General features: G+C 35.8%; 2 protein-coding genes across 4 annotated transcripts in view; both read left to right on the top strand.

Annotated features, from left to right (window-relative positions):
• LOC126725002 (midasin) overlaps nt 1-5,370 on the top strand; it is a 42,194-nt gene extending 36,824 nt beyond the window's left edge. For all 3 annotated transcript variants that reach the window (XM_050429473.1, XM_050429474.1, XM_050429472.1), the window contains exons 65-72: nt 49-294; nt 638-856; nt 963-1,121; nt 1,202-1,426; nt 1,583-1,852; nt 1,947-2,090; nt 2,364-2,570; nt 2,682-5,370. In XM_050429473.1, the coding sequence (XP_050285430.1) occupies nt 49-294; nt 638-856; nt 963-1,121; nt 1,202-1,426; nt 1,583-1,852; nt 1,947-2,090; nt 2,364-2,570; nt 2,682-5,165 (3,954 nt within the window). In that variant the 3' untranslated portion in view covers nt 5,166-5,370. The remainder of the gene's footprint in view (nt 1-48; nt 295-637; nt 857-962; nt 1,122-1,201; nt 1,427-1,582; nt 1,853-1,946; nt 2,091-2,363; nt 2,571-2,681) is intronic.
• A 6,223-nt stretch (nt 5,371-11,593) lies between these two features.
• Nucleotides 11,594-13,362, top strand: LOC126725001 (ankyrin repeat-containing protein BDA1-like). The gene is made up of 2 exons (XM_050429471.1): nt 11,594-12,297; nt 12,387-13,362. The coding sequence occupies exons 1-2, from the start codon at nt 11,701-11,703 to the stop codon at nt 13,227-13,229; spliced, it is 1,440 nt and encodes a 479-aa protein (XP_050285428.1). The 5' UTR covers nt 11,594-11,700; the 3' UTR covers nt 13,230-13,362.
• The last annotated feature ends 6,818 nt before the right edge of the window (nt 13,363-20,180 follow it).

Here is a 20,180-nt window from a genome sequence, read left to right as displayed (position 1 = left end):
TATAAAGGCTAAATGTTGGTTTTCTTTTTCATGACTGGCACTTTATAGGGCCAACACAAATCTTGGTGGTTCCTTGAGCCATCATATGATGTACAGCATCTGCTTGTGACACAAAGTAGACTGGCTCCTGGAGCTTTGGATGTTGCCGCTGCCAGCAAATTTCAAAGTTTTCCCCATGAGACCTTGGTTGCTGAATGGAAAACCGCCAGTGAGTACTACTTTAAGAGCATAGCATCAGTGCTGCTTCTGCAACAGATTTGCCTAAACTCCCACAAGGATATTACTCGTGAACAGGTAGATCTCTAACTAAATATCAACTGAAAAGACATTTTTAGTTTGATTTCGTTTAATCAACTGATTTCTCATGCTTTATGTTCCATTGCCATATTAGGTAGTGTTGCTAACTTGATACAATTCCATTTTTCTTTGTGATATCTTACTTGACATGGGAAACCTGATTAATTTACCTATGGGGTGAATGCTAGACTTTAATGAGTTTGTACATCTAAAAATCACTATTATTGTCTCTCTGGTCAGGCCTTGCTTGCTTGTCCAGTTTCTACACAATTATTTAAGAAACAGTTAGTTCCAAGAGTATATATAATCCTCCTGTGTTGATTTCTTGTTTTTTTTGTAGGTTGATAGGTCGGGGGCTTTTCTCAACCAGCTCATTGAGATACAGCAGAAGCAGCAGGTTGCTGTCAATGATTTTGCTAAGCAATTGAAGCGCTTGAGGGAATCTGTATCTACATTGGAAAATCTCTATCCAAATTCTCCAACCACTGATATTGAAACTGTTAGTGTGTGTCATATCAAAAATAAACATGGCACCTTGAAATGCCTGTGGCAGCAGAAGGTAAGTTTTCAGTCTGAAATGTGGCTTGGCAAGTTTGTTATAATTTTTCCCGATATTTTGTTTCACCTTTCCCTTAAGCTTAAGATATGAGAATTTTTCTTTGCAGGAACTGTTTGATGGTTTGTGTGTCATGCTGAATGAAGCATCGCTGGTGCTAAGAACATTTGAAGATACCCATTTGAACACTTGTCATGGTGTCAAAACTGCAGCAAATAGGGTTCTTGCTTTCATTGGAAAATTTGTTCCTGATTTTCAGAAATCTAAGGTGCAATATTATTGTTCCTCATTGTGTTTTTCTTTGAAGACAGTATTTCTTGGACAATGTTGATGATAATTCTGTAACAGGAAGCATTGGATTATTACCTTCTTGGCCAAAACAGATCTACAGCAACACTAGCTGGTACCTCACACTGTTATGTTATTACAAAACAAATGGAACAGTTGGTGTCTCAAAACTTCCAGGCCATAAAGAATTTTGAGGAGCATCTCTTAGCTTTCCAAAAGCAAGATGTGGATTCAAGCTCAGTTATAGAAGTTTTGTTCAGTCATTTTGAAGTGGTGTTTAGAAAGGTATCTTTTCTTGTTTTGTTTTTCCTCCTTTCTATTTGTCTTCTTCTACACTTCTTTTGTTGCTTGAGCTCTGAGCGGGAATGTAACTAGATTGTCCAATCTTCTAATCTTCTGTCTGAAATAGAACTTATAAATGTTACTTAAAAATTTTTGCAGGGAGAATTGATGGAGGAAGAGTATAATTCCATGCCGTCAATCAATGAACATACTGAGGGCAATAGTTCTGGGTTTGTTGAAGCCCTTAACAGTACTTTTGAACATATCACTGATGCATTGGGGAGATTAGGTTCATCAAGTTCTGGTCAAAACCTTCCAGAAGAGTCAGTGGGGAATATTACCTCTTGGGAATTTCTGTTTAACTCATTTGTAGTGGATTTAAGATTGGATCTATTATGTGATAAGCTTCTCAAAACTATGTTTTTTGCGGTAAGTTACTTGCTGCATGCTTTGATTTATTGTCAGGTCTTTCCCATTTGTAGATATATCTAATCTGGTTAATCATCTGATTGGCTGTGCTCAGGAAAAACTCCTGAATCATTCTAGCATTGATATTAGCAGTAATTCCCAAATTGGAGCACAATTTAAGCATCTACATGTCTCTGTGAACATAATTTTGAACTTTGGTGATGCACTCCTGCAGGATCTTTTAGCTATGTATAGAACGGTAAGTTTGTTGCCTCTTTGCTCAAAACTTGGCATTTCTTTTAATTTTGTGTGAAGAAACATTTTTCTTTGAGTGTCATATTGGCCAATTTTTCTGTGCATGTGAAAAACAATAGTTCCTTTTTTCTATTGTAAATGAAGATTCAAACAATAGGATGACTCCTTTTTTTAGGTTCGAATTTTACCTGTGCAATTTTAATTTTCTGAATTATTCATGGAAGCAAACTTCAAATTTATGAAATACAATAACTAAAATCTGTATTTTTCCATGCAGGTTTCTATGGTGACCCATGTGCTTGCAAGTGTTTTTGCTTCTTTATTTTCAAAAGGATTTGGAATCTCTGCCGAAGATCAGGTGGATGATGGTACTCGTGATAGATCTGAAGATGCAAATGGAACTGGTATGGGAGAAGGTGCTGGAATGAATGATGTCAGTGATCAGATAACCGATGAAGATCAGCTAATTGGGGCATTGGATAAGGTACAGCATTGAAACATATTTGAGTTTGCATAACTTGGTATTAATGCCTTTTTCTTTCTATTTCATTAATGCTTCGATTGTCTCATTCTTTTCCATTAAATGTTTCTACAGCCAGGTGAAGAGCAAGATGCCTCAAATGAAGTCCCGAATAAGAATGAGAAGGGGATTGAGATGGAACAGGATTTTGCAGCCGATGCACAGAGCGTTAGTGAGGACTCTGCAGAAGATAACAATGATGATGATAGTGAGGACGAGCAGTTAGAGTCTGCAATGGGGGAAACCGGTGCTAACAGTGAAGCAGTTGATGAGAAACTTTGGGATAAGGATGAAGATGAACCACCCAGTAATTCAAATGAGAAGTATGAATCAGGGTCTTCTGTTAGGGATAGAGATACAAGCTCTAGGGAGCTTAGGGCCAAGGAAGACAGTGCTGCTACTACTGATGAACCTGGAGAGCTTAATGCTGATGAACCTGCAGAGCTTAATTCTGATGAACTTGACAAACAAGATGATGAGATTGGAAGTGAGGACAATCTTGCTGACAGAGAGAACATAGAAGACATGAAACTGGACAAAGAAGAAGCATTTGCTGATCCCACAGGGTTAAATCCGGATGAGTCAAATCAGTGTTCTGATGAAGATATGGACACAGATGAAAAGGAGGTTGCAGATTCTGTGGAGGGCACAGATCCTGTGGAGAATGAGGAGTCTGATGAGAAGGGAAACCATGAGGAAGAAAATACAAATGCCACAGATGAAACTATGGGAGAGGCAGAGGCAGAACAAGTGGGTGGAAGTCCTGAAAGGGATGATCCTGGTAGAGATCATGAAGAGAATGTTGAGAAGAATTTAACCAAACCAAGTAATGATATGTTCAAGCCAGGAATTTCTGATCTTATTTCTGATCGTGTGCCCAATGCAGAATCTGCAACACAACCAAAGGGTGACTCTCAGGCACCAGATTCAAGAAATATAGCGCCACAATCAAACTGGTCTAGCGGCAATGATGCTCAAAATGACTTTGCTCCTTCAAAGGGCTTACCTTCCACTAATACTACTGAAATGGATATTGAGGTTGCTGACTCATCAAATAGTGGGAGATTCACTGACGATCAACCAAAAAGTCAGTTCCCTCAACATGAACCTTCATCTACTCAAAAAACCCAAACTAATCCTTACCGGAATGTTGGGGATGCACTTGAAGAGTGGAAAGAAAGAGTCAAAGTGTCTGTTGATCTTCAGGCAGACAATAGAGAGTCACAAGATGAGATCGAGGATGCAAATGAAGATGAATATGGATTTGTGTCCGAATTTGAGAAAGGGACAGCACAGGCCTTGGGACCTGCAACATCTGAGCAGGTTGACAGAAATGTCAATGGAAATAAGCTGGATGAAGATAGTCTTACGGTGCATAGGGATGACCTTGCTGATATGGAGATTGAGAAGCAAAATTCTGAAGCACCCCCTCTCAAGAGCTCTGCCTCAATGCAAAGAAGTAAGATTGAAGAGCATATGCAGCTCACAGATTTGGAGAAGTCACCTAATGAGGGATCTGAAGAGGTTCAAAGTCTTGATGATGATAATCCTGGAAGCCTTTCAGAGAGTTTGGTCTCTGTCAAGAAGTCTTACTTGAGTGAAGGCATACATCAATTCAGCAAACTTTCTGTTGATGATGAGCTGGGAAAGGCCCAAGATCCCGAGGAAGTTTCCAATGATGTGAACAATAATGCTACTGCTCTTTGGAGGAGATATGAACTGCAGACAACAAGGTTATCCCAGGAATTGGCAGAACAATTGCGTCTTGTGTTAGAGCCCACTCTTGCCAGCAAGCTCCAAGGGGATTATAAAACTGGTAAGCGTATTAACATGAAGAAGGTAATTCCATACATTGCAAGTCATTACAGGAAAGATAAGATATGGCTGAGGCGGACCCGACCTAACAAACGTGATTATCAAGTTGTTATTGCTGTGGATGATTCCCGTAGTATGTCTGAGAGTTGCTGTGGTGATGTTGCCATTGAGGCTCTAGTAACTGTTTGTCGTGCCATGTCTCAACTGGAAATGGGAAACTTGGCTGTTACAAGCTTTGGAAAGAAGGGGAACATTAGGTTACTGCATGATTTTGATCAGTCGTTTACTGGAGAGGCTGGGATCAAGATGATCTCCAGCTTGACATTCAAACAAGAGAATACCATTGCGGATGAACCGGTGGTTGATCTGTTGACGTATTTGAACAACATGTTGGATGTAGCTGTGGCAAAGGCACGACTTCCATCTGGACAGAACCCATTACAACAGCTTGTCTTGATCATTGCAGATGGTCGGTTCCATGAGAAGGAAAACTTAAAGCGCTGCGTTAGAGATGCATTGAGTCGGAAGCGTATGGTTGCATTTCTACTTCTAGATAGTCCGCAAGAGTCAATCATGGACCTCATGGAAGCATCCTTTGAGGGTGGAAGCATTAAATTTTCAAAGTATATGGATTCCTTTCCCTTCCCATATTACATTGTGCTAAGGAACATTGAAGCACTTCCTAGAACCCTTTCTGACTTACTGAGACAGTGGTTTGAGCTTATGCAGTATTGGAGGGAATAAATTTGTTGGATTGAAGAGTTCAGTGCGACACAATTTGACTTGTAAATGTGCAAAGTTTGACGGGCACTAGGTGCGGTATAATGTAGTGTTCAAATCCAGAAAAAAAAAATGATGTTATAATTTTAGATGGCCTGTACCTGTAGTATTTCAAATGCTGCTTAACAAAATTATGTTATCAATAATAAAGGTTATTTATTGTGTCAAATTGCTTGGCTATTTTCTTTGTTTTGGAGCCTGTCTTTTTTGGTAATATTGTTGGACTTGTAATGTCATTTACATTGTTATATTTTCTATGGAAGGAATCTTTGGACCCAATATAATATTCACCTCCAACGAATTCTAAGTTAAATTTTTGACACAGCAATCGGAGGGAACATTAACATTGCTATAACTGGCTTGGTCTGTCATGGCCATTTATAAAATATGGACTAGTAAACTATTCATGCGAGTGCTCTTAATTAAACTCTTAAACTTATGAGTGCTCTTAATTAAACTTACGTGCTGCAATTTCACTTTGGGTTGTACTAATAAAGTCGTTGTCTTCTGGACTTTTGACATAGCAAGTTCTTCCTATTTGTATCTATATATATATATATATATATATATACATTATTGATTTGAGGTATGGGCTTGAATACCACTTACACAAAAAAAAATTAATTAATTTTTTGATATGTTGGTAATTATGAAGTTTATGTTGAGATGGTGATCCCAACGTTTTGGAATTAGGACAAAATTTAATTTAAATTAATTTATATTTTCCCACTATATATGAATTTACTGACATTTTTTTACATATTGAGATATATGAATTTACAATGGTGCGCAATAGTATATGACAATTCTTTAACATACAAGCAATTGAGGAAATTATGCAACTTGCGGAGAAAAACACTGGAAGTGGTTCGCGATTTTCCAGATCATCACCCTAGCTACAATGTCTTCAACTTTGTGCTCCCTTGTTGGCCAACTCCCATTCATTCTTCTCCCTTCCTGTTAGTGAAGGCCGCCCATCTATTCTGCTGCTTGCTAGCTTGGGTCTTTAAATCTTTTTAGGTTTCTGTATTATGGTTTGCCTATATTACGCTTTTGTGAATTCCCCTCAAAACTATTAACCTAGCAACAACATGTATTTGTTATATCAATTTTCAATTTTTCATAATCTTTTTATTTTTATTTTTATTTTTTATGGATAGTGGTTGCTTTGTTTCTCTAGGAAGAAAAAAATTAAAAAAAAAATTATGTATATATATATATATATATATATGCCGCATGCTTGTGATATCAATTGTTGAATGTAAAACTAGTTATTGTAATTTTGAATGAGATGAATATTATAGCCTTACATGGACTTCTTTTGTTTTCTTAGTTATTGTAATAACTAGTCACAAATCTATGCTATGCTTGGGAACCTACCTGTTTGTATAGTAAATTAAAGTAAATTTTATAAAATTTTAAATTAATTATTAAATTTTACCATTGCAAAAATTACTTCAGGTTTTTATGTTACAAATTGATAAAGAAACCATTGTTTAAACGTACAATGGGCTTGCAAACATCTACTAGATGTTTTTAGATATTGCAAAGGAAAAAAAAAACTCAAAAATTCAGATATTAAAACTTTTAAAACGCCAAAAAATATTAAAGATTAAAAAAAAATCACTGCCTAGAAATTATTGAAAAAAATATTTATACACGTATGTGTGTTTGTGTGACTACACAATAGAGAAATATTAGAAAAAAAATGTGTTGTTTTTAAAAAATAATAATAATCCACAGCTATAACAATTGAAATTTGCCAAATAGTTTCAAATATTACAAAAAAATGAACTCAAAAATATAAATGTTAAAACTTCTAAATGAAAAAAATTAAAGAATCAAAGATTCAAAGCCTATAAATTATAAAAAAAAAAAAAAAAAAAAATCGTGTTTCTTTTTTGTACCAAAAGAATCGAATTAGTGTAGACTAGGCTAATGGACCCATAATTGATCGCTCGACGGAAAACCAAATGTGTTGCCAATGATCTTGTTATTGCTCGTTCTTATTTCCTATTAAGGCCTTAGGGAAATTATATAAAAAAATTTGAAGCTTGTACTTTATTTCAAATTAGTTCCCTCTTTTATTTTGTTAGATTATTCGTTTTAGTGTAATTTGTTTTTTTTTGTTTATTTTAGTATAAGAATCTACTCTTCTTCTTCTTCTTCTTTCCTTTTTTCTTTTTATTTTTTTTTATTTTGCTTATATTTGAAAATAAAGTATATCAAATTATTTATTTTACATTATATTTTATTAAAATATCAAGATGATCTCCAACTTGACATTCAAATAAGAGAATTCCATTGCAGATGAACCGGTGGTTGATCTGTTGATGTATTTGAACAAGAAGTTGGACGTAGCTGTGGCCAAGGCACGACTTCCATCTGGACAGAACCCACTACATGCAACAGCTTGTCTTGATCATTGCACAGATGGTCGGTTCCATGAGAAGGAAAACTTGTAGCGCTGTGTTAGAGATGCATTGAGTCGGAAGTGTATGGTTGCATTTCTACTTCTGGATAATCCGCAAGAGTCGATCATGGACCTCATGGAAGCATCCTTTGAGGGTGGAAGCATTAAATTTTCAAAGTATATGGATTCCTTTCCCTTCCCATATTACATTGTGCTAAGGAACATTGAAGCACTTCCTAGAACCCTTTCTGACTTACTGAGACAGTGGTTTGAGCTAATGCAGTATTGGAGGGAATAAATTTGTTGGATTGAAGAGTTCAGTGTGGCACAATTGACTTGTAAATGTGCAAAGTTTGACGGGCACTAGGTGCGGTATAATGTAGTGTTCAAAACCAGGAAAAAAAAAATTGATGTTATAATTTGAGATGGCATATACAGTATCTCAAATGCTGCGTAACAAAATTATGTTATCAATAATAAAGGCTATTTATTGTGTCAAATTGCTTGGCTATTTTCAATGTCATTTACATTGTTATATTTTTTTGGTGATGGAAGGTATCCTTTGAGTTTGGACCCAATATAATATTCACCTCCACCGAATTCTAAGATAAATTTTTGACACAGCAATGGGAGGGAACATTAACATTGCTATAACTGGCTTGGTCTGTCATGGCCATTTATAAAATATGGACTAGTAAACACCAAGGTTCCTATTCATGCAAGTGCTCTTAATTAAACTCTTAAACTTATGAGAGTGCTCTTAACTAAACTTACGTGCTGCAATTTCACTTTGGGTTGTACTAATAAAGTCGTTGTCTTCTAGACTTTTGACATAGTAATTTCTTCCTATTTGTATCCTTAACTATTGAAGCTTATTTCGTTCGAAAAGGGTATAGGCGGCAAACAAGCCTTCCTAGAGACACAAACCTTGAGAAATAATAGGGTTTGGTGTTTTTGCACTTGGCTGATATATATTATTGATTTGAGGTATGGGCTTGAATACCACTTACACAAAGAAATTAATTAATTTTTTGATATGTTCATAACTATGAAGTTTACGTTGAGATAGTGATCCCAACATTTTGAGATTAGGAAAAAATTTAATTTAAATTAATTTTTATTTTCCCACTATATATGAATTTACTATGACATTTTTTTACATATTGAGATATATGGATTTTCGCGGTAGTATATGACAATTCTTTAACATACAAGCAATTGAGGAAATTTTGTACTGAGTCTCCCATTAGCGAAATTTTCTATTATCATGCATAGGAAAATTTGTGGGCTATAAAATATAATTGCGAGCTATTGGAAATGAATAAAAATGAATAATTTTTATCTAAGTTAATTTGATTTATTTATACATTAATCGTAAAATGAAATGCCTCCATTTAGGGTGAAACGTGTTGTCCACAATCAGTGGAGGTTGAATGACTTTTAAATTTGATTGGATTATTTGCCTACATATAATATAGGAGAGACTTGATGGATTATTTACTTGCTTCCCAAGTTCCCATGACGTTCAGTCTCATTTGAGAGAGTGAGAAGTTGATAGCCATTTTCCAATTTCACTTTCAGATATTATTTTATTGATTGCTTCAAATTAAATCTAGCCATGTAACAAGAAAAACTCTCCAGAAAATATGTGATTGAATTTCATCTGAATCAGATTAACAAATAAATAGTCCATAAAGTCTTTCCCATGTTTAGAGCAAAGAAACCATGTAAAATATTATCAATCTTAAAACTCGTGGTCCAACCTCCACTGTCCAAGCCGTTGATTTGGTCCTGGCCATCCGAAGTTCCTTTGAAGCTTTCCCTCAAAAGAAAAAAAAAATGTTCCTTTGATGCTAACTAGCTAAAAACACCTCAAGTTCTTTCATTAAGTAGTACAGATAAATGCATTTTTTTTTTATAGAAGTATTTTGCTACTACTGTATACCATGGTGTGATAATTATTCTACAAGTACAAAATTCTTGTGGAGTGATGGGGGAGCAAAGATTAGAGTTCAAGTTAGTGAGCGTCACATACATATATATTTTGATTAGGTTAGAGTAGAATTTCTATCTTATATTATAAAAAAAAAATTAAATTTTCTGCTGTGTTATGTTGCAATTTCGCTTTAATTAGTACTAATAATGTCTTCCCCTTGTAGGCTTTTGACACATGAGAGTACTTCCTATTTTTATCTTTTAACCCTTATTTTATTGAGGCTTGAAATTAATACTATTTATTAGTTTAATATATTACGTTGTTTATGGGTTATGAAGCCAGAAAGATGTTAAAAATACTAAAAGCCAATTTAACAACCAACGCGCAAAATTACTTACTACATTAAAAATTTTGACACTCAACTAACAGCTCACTGTAGCTTAATGTTACAATAAAATGATACATTTATATTTGTCTCACGCGTGCCTCCTTTATTTTCTGTCAGTTTTGCTTCTCTCTCTTTCCCTCATGGGTTTGGGTCAACTACAAATGGATCTTATTAATTTTCAATTTTTTCCTTATAACTTATTGAGACTTCCGTATCCGTGAAATTGATCTCTGAGGGTAACATCTATTTGCTCTCAGTAACCCAAAAAACCAAAAACAAAAAACAAAAAATCACGAGCAGATTATATGTATTAGTGTTGACAACCGATGGAGGTTTGACAACTTTTAAATTTAATCATATTTTACATGTATTATGAGAGAATTGATGGATTGCTTTCCAAAGAAGAAGGGGAGAGAATCGATAGATTGTTTTCCTGCTTTAGATGAGGTTTACTCATATAAGTTAGACAGAGAGAAGTTGATGGGGTTGATAGCCGGCCCTTGAAAAAAAAATTGTAGCTCTTTATTCAATTTCACTTCAGATATTATGGGCCCGTTTGTTATTGTTGATTAAATAACAATTTTCAGTATTTAAACAATATTACACGTATTTTCATATACTTTTTCATCCTAACGTATTTTCCAAAAATAAAAACAATGTTATTAGAAATTTCTTGCCAAACAGGCCCTATATATTTTAGTGATCACTTGAAACAAAATTTAAAGTTAGTTGGAAGGGTGGCTTGATGCATTTGGAGGATTTAGGCCAAAACTAAACTGAGGTATTTTATATATTTAAATATAACTTAAAAAAAATTAAATGTTACTCAAATTCTATTATCTTGTTTTAGATGTAAAATTACTAATTAGCCATTTGTGTGTGTATATATTGTTGAGAAAGCTTATAGAAACAAAAAATTTGACATACTTTTCACACCAGTTGGTGTGGCAGCTTAATAGTAATAAGTAAAAATATGATATTAGTGGTGGACACCTAGATGAGAACTAGTAAAAATTTGTTAACTCAACTATTTTGTGAATTTTTTTGTGTATTGCTTTTTTTTTTTTTTTTTTTTAAAAAAAAAAAAATGCTACATTAACAACATTTTCACAATAAATCTAAGGTGTTAAGTCATTACTAGTTTTGATTTGAACTCACTATTGAAATTACTTTTTTTCCCCCCACTAATAACAGCCAGTAAAAACCTGACATTTAAGATTGCAAAATATGTTATGGATGTAGCATTTCTCTTTTTCTTTATTTTTATTTTCTTGTTTTTTATTTGATAAAAAATATTATTTTATTTATTGACTAATGTTTGGATTTAATTAATACTACTATAATATAAGAAATAACTCTATTGGTTAGAATTTGGAGGCTTTAGGTGAATGACTCATTCACCTATAGAGTATAGAGCTGGCCCTACTAGCTGGTAACAAGAAAACACAACATATGTGATTGTCGTCATCGGAAGCAAAGAAACAATTCATCTAGTCTTTCTCATATTCGTTGGCAATGTAAATATATATAATCCACAACTTTTGTTTTGCTTACCAGGAAATTCAGTAGAAATTTCATTAATGTCTGCTTTGTCAATTTGCTTGAACGATAAAAGAAATGTCCTAAGCAATAGATAATAATATTGATCGGTGAACTACATTCATCTATATATATATATATATATATATGTGCTTCTATTTTGGAATGTCAGATACAATCATACAATACGAAACCTAACAATCCCCCTTTCCCCACAGAGAGAATGGAAATAAGGCATGAAGAAGATGCTATAATAGAGCTCTACAACGCATCCATGAGTGGATGTACAACCACATTATCTAGGTTGATCCATAAAGAGCCAAACATCCTTAACAGAATTTCCCTCACTTCTATGAGTGAAACTCCATTACACATATCTACTTTAGTTGGTCACCTTGATTTCAGTAGAGCTCTTCTACTTCTAAAACCCCAACTTGCTATCGAGTTGGACTCCCATAAACGTTGCCCCCTTCACATGGCTTCTGCTGAGGGCCACATTGAGATTGTCCAAATATTATTACGTGCAAACAACAATGCATGCTTAATTCGTGATCAAGATGAGAGAATTCCTCTCCACTATGCAGTCATGAGGGGACGAATTGATGTTGTGAGGGAGTTGATCACTGCGCAGCTTGACTCATCTCAAATTGTGCTTGATGGGGCTGAGACTGTTTTGCATGTATGTGTTAAATACAACCAAATAGAGGCTCTTAAATTACTGGTGGAATCTTTGAGTGACGAAGGGGATTTTCTCAATTCCAATGACCATGATGGTGGCAATACTATATTGCATTTAGCTGTGATGCTAAAGCAAACCAAGGTAGGTTTTTTTCCTTTGCATCTACTTATATATAATTTCTCCAAAAAAAAAAAAATTGTTCAAAACTATAATGCTATAAGTTTTTGCAGATAGTTAAATACTTGCTTTCAGTGTCTAAAGTGAAAGATGGAGCGTATTCATTGAACCAGATGGGTTTTACAGCCTTAGAAGTCTTAGATCACTGTGCAGAAGACTTGAAAAGTGTTACGATTCGAAAAATTTTATTAGATGCTGGGATTGAAAGAGCAAGGAACCAAACTAATCTTCAACCACCATTAGCAGTTGTTATTGGTCACCATGAACCAGCAAAACCAGTGCAGCCAAGCAAGAATTGGTGGTTGAAATGGATAGAATACTTGAGCTACCAGGGTGATTGGTTAGGAGAGATGCGTGGTGCATTAATGGTGGTGGCTACTGTTATCACAACTATAACTTTCCAACCTGTACTTAATCCCCCAGGTGGAGTTTCGCAAACAAATGAAACCATAAGTATTGAGAGTAATGGAAAGAGATACAATATTACATGTCCAGCCGGAACCTCGGTCTTAGCCTGTTATTCTGATCAGTACTTGTACTCATTTTTCTTGATTGGCAATACTGTCTCTTTCACTGCATCTTTTTGTGTCACCTTTTTGCTTATTAGTGGATTTCCTCTCAGGAATAAGCTTTGCATGGGGCTCTTGACATTTTCCATGTGTATCACTCTCACTTTCCTAGCTTTTGCCTATATATATGCATTCATCCTGCTGATACCTGATCAACCTTCTTTTTATGATAATTATAGATCTGAGCCAATGTTCATCCTACCAAATTGTGTTCAGTTAAGTTTGATGACTGTGGTTGGTATCGTTCTTCTGATTCACACAATGCGCTTTCTCACCTGGATGGTTGTCAAGATACGAAAGTTCACCTTATACATGCAAAGACGCTAATAATTAAGTTGGACAATTAGGATTGGACCGACTGGAATATAATATCGGAGACTGCAATTTCTATTACTAGTTGAAATTTAATCGTCTTCTGGGTTGTAAGTGACGTGGCAAGTTATTTAGCGTTCAACTTGCTATCAATAACAGATTGGTACACAATGTATTGGTTACTTTCCAAGTCCTGAAGGTCTTTCGGGTTTTATTTTTTATTTTTTATTAATTTTTTTTTTTTTGGGAATAAAAGTTCAAACTATGATCACATGTATTTGGTTGTACTTTTCAAAGATTATATGTAACAGTGTAGAGTTATTAGTTTGTAAAATTTCTCATTTAACAAAAAGGTTGGTGATGGGGCAAGGGATTTGTTAAAATTTCAATCACTTTAGATTGGACCTGTAAGAGTATTTAAATCTTGTTAAATGAGAAATTTTAACAAATCCCTTGCCCTTAAAGGTTGGTGATGGAGAGTGTAAGGGATTCAATCACTTTAGATTGGACCTGTAAGAGTATTTAAATCAACCTCAACGCCATTTTAGCCAAATTTCGTCTAAAAAACTATTTTAACTAACTTATTTGTAGATACTTCTATATCAGACTCATTATTTATTTATCTACTTTATTAAAATATTATTTTTCTTTATCCTCACACTCCTCCATCCTTAATTCTCCTAAACCAGCCACTATCACACTCCTCCAAAATATAAATCACCATCGCCTACCCCAGTCACCATGGCACTCCTTTGTACTAAAAAACCAATCATTGCCGCTCAACAAACACACACACACAAAGATTTTTATTGGACTAGAACATTGTTATTTAAAAATTCTATGTTTTTAATAAAAACTAGAAATGATGTATGGGATTTGGCTGGACTAGAATGGATTTTCATATTGTTATTGGATCCTCTACATATTCTTTCCATTTTGTATGACGTTTGCAGTCAAATTCTGTTGAAGTGGGCCCATGTGTGGCTTGAATTGCCACAAGCCCAACTTAGTTGACCAAATGCTATTTGTAATAGGAACTTTTTTCAGCCGACTTTAATATATATATATATATATATATTGTATTTCAAGTGTAGCCGTGTGATTTGAGAGAAATTCTAATTAACCTAGTGAGCAGCCGCATGAGAGAAAATAGAGAAAAGAGAGGCAGCCAGCTTCTATTCTTATTTTTTTCTGTGAGAGTGCTAAGGTATAATTGGGAATTGGGTTTCTTGAGAGTGTTCTTGTGCACTATTGTATTTTCCCTGATAATAGTGAAATCCCTGCAACTCCGTGGACGTAGGCAAATTGCCGAACCACGTAAATATTGTCTTGTGCGTGTGATTGTTTTCTTTGACGTGTGTTTTCTCTATTTGTTTTGTTTCTCACAGGTTGGGATTTTCATTAAATTCCCTACAACTGGTATCAGAGCCTAGGGTTAGGTTTGAGTGGGAGCAATGGCAGAGGAAGCAAGAAAGGCATTTGGAATAGAAAAGTTTGATGGCACAGACTTCGCGTATTGAAGGATGCAGATTGAAGATTATCTCTATGGGAGGAAATTGCATTTGCCTCTTTTGGGGACAAAACCTGAGGCTATGAAGGCTGAGGAATGGACTCTTCTTAACTGACAGGTACTAGGAGTTATCAGGTTAACTCTTTCTAGGTCTGTTGCACACAATGATGTAAAGGAGAAGACCACAGTAGATCTGATGAAGGCTTTGTCTGGTATATATGAAAAGCCGTCAGCAAACAATAAGGTGCACTTGTTGAAGAAACTGTTCAATCTGAAGATGGCAGAGAATGCATTAGTAGCACAACATCTGAATGAATTTAATACTATCACAAATCAATTGTCGTCTGTAGAAATTGATTTTGATGATGAGATTCGTGCTCTGATCGTCTTGGCTTCTTTGCCAAACAGTTGGGAGGCAATGAGGATGGCAGTAAGCAATTCTACAGGAAAAGAAAAGCTCAAGTACAATCATATGCGAGATTTAATTCTGGCTGAGGAGATTCGCCGAAGAGATGCAGGCGAAACCTCAGGATCTGGTTCTGCCCTAAACCTTGAGACAAGAGGCAGAGGTAATGACAGAAATTCAAACCGGGGCAGATCAAAATCCAAAAATTCTAATCGGAACAGAAGTAAATCTAGATCAGGCCAACAAAAACAATGCTGGAACTGTGGAAAAACAAGTCACTTTAGGAATCAATGCAAAAGTCCTAAGAAGAAGAATGAAGATGATCCTGCTAATGCTGTAACAGAAGAGGTACATGATACATTATTTCTTGCAGTAGACAGTCCACTTGATGATTGAGTTTTGGATTCAGGAGCTTCGTTTCATACCACTCCACACCGAGAAATCATACATAATTATGTTGCAGGTGATTTTGGTAAGATGTATTTGGCTGATGGTTCAGCCTTGGATGTTGTAGGTATGGGAGACGTCCGGATATTGTTGCCCAATGGATCTGTTTGGTTACTGGAGAAGGTTCGACATATTCCTGATCTAAGGAGGAATCTGATTTCTGTTGGACAACTTGATGATGAAGGGCATGCAATACTATTTGTTGGTGATACTTGGAAGGTTACAAAGGGAGTTAGGGTATTGGCTCGTGGAAAGAAAACTGGTACTTTGTACATGACCTCAAATCCAAGAGACACAATTGCAATTGTTGATGCAAGTACTGATACAAGCCTATGGCACCGTAAACTTGGTCACATGAGTGAGAAAGGGATAAAGATGCTGCTGTCAAAAGGAAAACTACCAGAATTGAAGTCCATTGATTTTGAAATGTGTGAAAGTTGCATCTTAGGAAAGTAGAAAAAAGTGAGCTTCTTGAAAACTGGCAGGACACCGAAGGTTGAAAAATTGGAGTTAGTACACACTGATTTGTGGGGGCCTTCTCCGGTTGCATCCTTTGGAGGTTCAAGGTACTACATCATTTTCATTGATGACTCAAGCAGAAAGGTATGGGTTTATTTTCTGAAAAATAAATCCGATATATTTAAAACCTTTAAGAAGTGGAAGGCCATGGTTGAGACAGAAACATGTTTGAAAGTAAAATGTTTGAGGTCAGATAATGAAGAAGAGTACATAGATGGAGGGTTCAGTGAGTATTGTGCTGCACAGGGAATTAGGATGGAGAAGACCATTCCTGGGACACCACAGCAGAATGGTGTGGCTGAGCGCATGAACAGAACTCTCAATGAGCGTGCTAGGAGTATGAGGTTGCATGCTGGACTACCAAAAACTTTTTGGGCTGATGCTGTTAGCACTGCAGCTTACTTGATAAACCAAGGATCTTCAGTTCCCATGGAGTTCAGACTTCCTGAGGAGGTTTGGAGCGGTAAAGAGATAAAGTTTTCATACTTAAAAGTTTTTGGTTGTATTTCTTATGTTCATATTGATTTTGATACTCGTAGTAAACTTGATGCAAAGTCTAAAATATGTTTTTTCATTGGCTATGGTGATGAGAAATTTGGCTATAGGTTTTGGGATGAACAAAACAGGAAAATCATCAGAAGTAGAAATGTGATATTTAATAAACAGGTTATGTATAAGGACAAGTCAACTGTAGTGTTAAATGTTACAGAGATAGATCAGAAGAAATCTGAGTTTGTCAACTTAGATGAATTGACTGAAGGTACTGTCCAGAAAAGGGGTGAAGAAGATAAGGAGAATGTAAATTCACAGGTAGATCTGAGTACACCTGTAGCTGAAGTCAGCAGATCTTCCAGAAACATTAGACCTCCACAGCGTTATTCACCAACTCTAAATTATCTCCTATTGACTGATGGTGGTGAGCCAGAGTGTTATGATGAAGCCTTGCAAGATGAGAACTCAAGCAAGTGGGAGTTAGCCATGAAGGATGAGATGGATTCCTTGTTGGGGAATCAGACATGGGAACTGACTGAATTGTCAGTAGGAAAGAAAGCTTTGCATAACAAGTGGGTATACAGAATAAAGAATGAGCATGATGGTAGCAAACGTTACAAGGTTAGATTAGTTGTTAAAGGGTTCTAGCAGAAGGAAGGCATTGACTATACAGAGATATTTTCTCCAGTTGTGAAGATGTCAACAATCAGACTGGTACTGGGAATGATGGCTGCAGAAAAATTACATCTTGAGTAGTTAGATGTGAAGACAGCATTCCTTCATAGTGACTTGGAGGAAGACCTTTACATGATTTAGCCAGAAGGATTCATTACTCAAGGACAAGAGAATCTAGTCTGCAAACTGAAAAAGAGCTTGTATAGCCTAAAACAAGCTCCTAGGCAGTGGTACAAGAAATTTGACAGTTTTATGTATAGAATTGAGTTCAAGAGATGTGAAACTGATCACTGTTGCTATGTTAAATCTTTTGACAATTCTTACATTATGTTACTGTTGTATGTGGATGATATGCTTATTGCAGGGTCTAGCATTAAGGAGATTAATAATCTGAAGAAGCAATTGTCCAAATAGTTTGCAATGAAGGATTTAGGAGCTGCAAAGCAAATCCTTGGTATGAGGATCATTAGAGACAAGGCTAATGGTACATTGAAGCTTTCACAGTCAGAGTATGTGAAGAAAGTTCTCAGCAGGTTCAACATGAATGAAGCTAAACCAGTGAGCACACCCTTGGGTAGTCATTTCAAACCAAGCAAAGAACAGTCACCGAAGACAGAAGAAGAAATGGACCATATGAGCAAGGTGCCCTATGCCTCAGCTATTGGCAGCTTGATGTATGCTATGGTGTGTACAAGGCCAGACATTGCACATGTAGTGGGAGTTGTGAGCAGATTCATGAGTAGGCCTGGAAAGCAGCATTGGGAGGCAGTCAAGTGGATTCTGAGATATCTGAAGGGTTCATCAGATACATGTCTTTGCTTCACAGGTGCAAGTTTGAAACTGCAGGGTTATGTAGATGCTGATTTTGCTGGTGATATTAATAGTAGAAAGAGTACTACAGGGTTTGTTTTCACTCTGGGTGGTACAGCTATATCATGGGCTTCAAATCTACAAAAGATTGTTACTTTGTCTACTACAGAAGCTGAGTATGTTGCAGCAATTGAAACTGGAAAGGAGAAGATTTGGCTACATGGTTTCTTAGATGAATTGGGTAAGAAGTAGGAGATGGGCATTCTACACAGTGACAGTCAGAGTGCAATCTTTCTTGCCATAAATTTGGCTTTTCATTTAAAGTCGAATCACATACAGACAAAATACCACTTTATCCGTTATCTTGTTGAAGATAAGCTGGTAATACTTAAGAAGATTTGTGGATCTAAGAACCCGGCAGACATGTTGACTAAGGGTGTCACTATTGAGAAGTTGAAGCTGTGCGCAATTTCAATTGATCTTCTAGCTTGAGGACAGGAGGATGAGTTGTAGGGATGAGGGATTGTGTTATGGAGGATTATGGCTGATGTTTGCAGCTTGTGAGCCCTTAAGGGCTAAGGTGGAGCTGATGGAGGAGTTTGCTAGTGTAGCTTGATCAATTCAAGCCAAGGTGGAGATTTGTTGAAGTGGGCCCATGTGTGGCTTGAATTGCCACAAGCCCAACTTAGTTGACCAAATCCTATTTGTAATAGGAACTTTTTTTCAGCCGACTTTAATATATATATATATATATATATATATTGTATTTCAAGTGTAGCCGTGTGATTTGAGAGAAATTCCAATTAACCTAGTGAGCAGCCGTATGAGAGAAAATAGAGAAAAGAGAGGCAGCCAGCTTCTATTCTTATTTTTTTTTTCTGTGAGAGAGTGCTAGGGTGTAATTGGGAATTGGGTTTCTTTAGAGTGTTCTTGTGCACTATTATATTTTCCCTGGCAATAGTGAAATCCCTGCAACTCCGTGGACGTAGGAAAATTGCCGAACCACGTAAATATTGTCTTGTGCATGTGATTGTTTTCTTTGGCGTGTGTTTTCTCTATTTGTTTTGTTTCTCATAGGTTGGGATTTTGATTAAATTCCCTACAAATTCCCTCATAAATATTGAGATTACCAAATTTAAATATGGTAATGATTTTGATCCTAAGCTCTAATTCAAATTTTAAGCTAATCTACCAATTGTGTACATGATTAGCAAATTACCAATAGTAGGCATAGACAAACAACAAAATCAGCACAATCACAGCATATTAAATACGCAATACCAATTTTTCTCCAAAAAAAAAAAAAAAAAAACACAATACCAATTTCAGCATGGTTCAAACTCAGCCTCGATCAAGACGATGTTCACTGGGAAGTGGGAAGCTCCAGTTTCCCCCAGGTACGTAGGACCTTCGTCTCCAAATGTAAAATAAAAAATATCTTTAAAAAAAAAAAAAATAGAGAAGGCTTCTGTGAAATAGACTTACTAATCTATTCCTAGAAAATAGATTACACATGGCATAAGAGTAGTATGAGGAAACAATTATGCACTAGTTATTTATATAAACTTATCTATTTTTAGGAAATATATCTTGAATACATTTTGATTTAATGAGCTACGCGCATGACATAAAAATATTATGAAGTCTAAAAATGATGCACTAATCATTTAATATAAATGTTGTACAATTTTTTAAAAATATAGGGAGTTCCTTAGTTAAATTTTATATATATAGAGAGGGAGGAAGAATTTTAAAACCCTAGTATCCATGGCCCGCCTATCGCCACTCTTCAGACACCTGTCATCATCACATGAAACGCATTTTAACTGATACACATGGGACCTCAATCATTCATTCTTATCTCTTAGTAAAGAAATGAAATAAATTTGAGGATACTTTTCCATGTTGTTTCCATGGTAAATGGACCCTTTCGAATTTGTAATACTTCCTTAAGTCATGCTATGAATTTTTTAAAAACAAAAGGGGAGGGACCTTGAAAGGAAAATATTTTCTATGAACATAAGCGAATAATTATCAACTTTATTTTTATATTTGGAGAAATAGGTAGGACCTATATATGCTTGAGGCCCACCATGGAAGAAAGTGT

Source organism: Quercus robur, chromosome 5 (genome assembly GCF_932294415.1).
Source record: "Quercus robur chromosome 5, dhQueRobu3.1, whole genome shotgun sequence".
NCBI lineage: Eukaryota > Viridiplantae > Streptophyta > Magnoliopsida > Fagales > Fagaceae > Quercus > Quercus robur.
The sequence above is the reverse complement of the archived record's forward strand: the minus strand, read 5'-3'. Positions and strand labels throughout refer to the sequence as shown.

Bases quoted from the DNA above. Each gene is read 5' to 3' on its own strand.
- LOC126725001 (XM_050429471.1), top strand. From the start codon at position 11,701: ATGGAAATAAGGCATGAAGAAGATGCTATAATAGAGCTCTACAACGCA. The intron at 12,298-12,386 runs GTAGGTTTTTTT...AAGTTTTTGCAG, and splicing joins TGATGCTAAAGCAAACCAAG to ATAGTTAAATACTTGCTTTC.